A 658-nucleotide genomic window follows, 5' to 3' on the forward strand; every position below is an offset into this window, starting at 1 on the left:
TTGTCAAATCACCTGAGCCACATCCAGCAGGTAGATCTGGAGGAAGAAGCCCAGGGCGCTGCCTGTGATCTGGTAGGGAGCCCCACCGATGGCATAGCACAGTTTGTTCCACACAGATAGACGGTTTCTCTGGTCCTTTACCTGGAAGACACGGAGAGGGGAGACAGAGGAGATGCACGTGTGTAATGCAGTTAGTTCATGCATCTGTAAACACTTAAAAAGCACATATTCCCAGAGGAGCTATCAGTGAAGCTTGGTGTGGGTAGTGGTGCGCTACATGATCATTATCTCCAGCTCTCTTCTGTAATCTGGAGTTTATTTAGTTCCCGTTTTCTGCTGCAACCACCCTCATCCTTCCCTTTGTCAAAGCTGATGCTGCGTTAAACAACGAGGGATCGAGATTGGCTAACCTCCCTCACCCCACAGCTCACAACGTCAGATCAGAGGCAAATCCCCAGTGGCGATGCAGTCCGGGCTTATTTGCCTCAGTCAGACGGTGGTGTGAAACTATGAGGTTACTGTAGTTCACACACACTCACACTACATCACACAGACTCCAGCGCTGCCATTGGCTCTGGCAATAGGATGTTTGAGGTAGTGCGACGTTTCATACAGTCAGCCGACACACTTGAGTCGTAGCACATCCAGCAGGCACAGC

At 50.6% G+C, this 658-nt stretch overlaps 1 protein-coding gene across 1 annotated transcript in view; it reads right to left on the reverse strand.

The window, feature by feature from the left end:
* The window catches only part of LOC118337069 (sodium-dependent lysophosphatidylcholine symporter 1-B-like), a 12,511-nt gene that overhangs the window by 10,534 nt on the left and 1,319 nt on the right, over window positions 1-658 (reverse strand). The window contains exon 2 of the mRNA XM_035673911.1: window positions 13-141. Coding sequence (XP_035529804.1) covers window positions 13-141 — 129 coding nt within the window. The remainder of the gene's footprint in view (window positions 1-12; window positions 142-658) is intronic.

The sequence above is a fragment of the Morone saxatilis genome, unplaced genomic scaffold (genome assembly GCF_004916995.1).
Source record: "Morone saxatilis isolate NCDOM2014 unplaced genomic scaffold, NCSU_SB_2.0 Contig3, whole genome shotgun sequence".
NCBI classification, from domain to species: Eukaryota; Metazoa; Chordata; class Actinopteri; family Moronidae; genus Morone; species Morone saxatilis.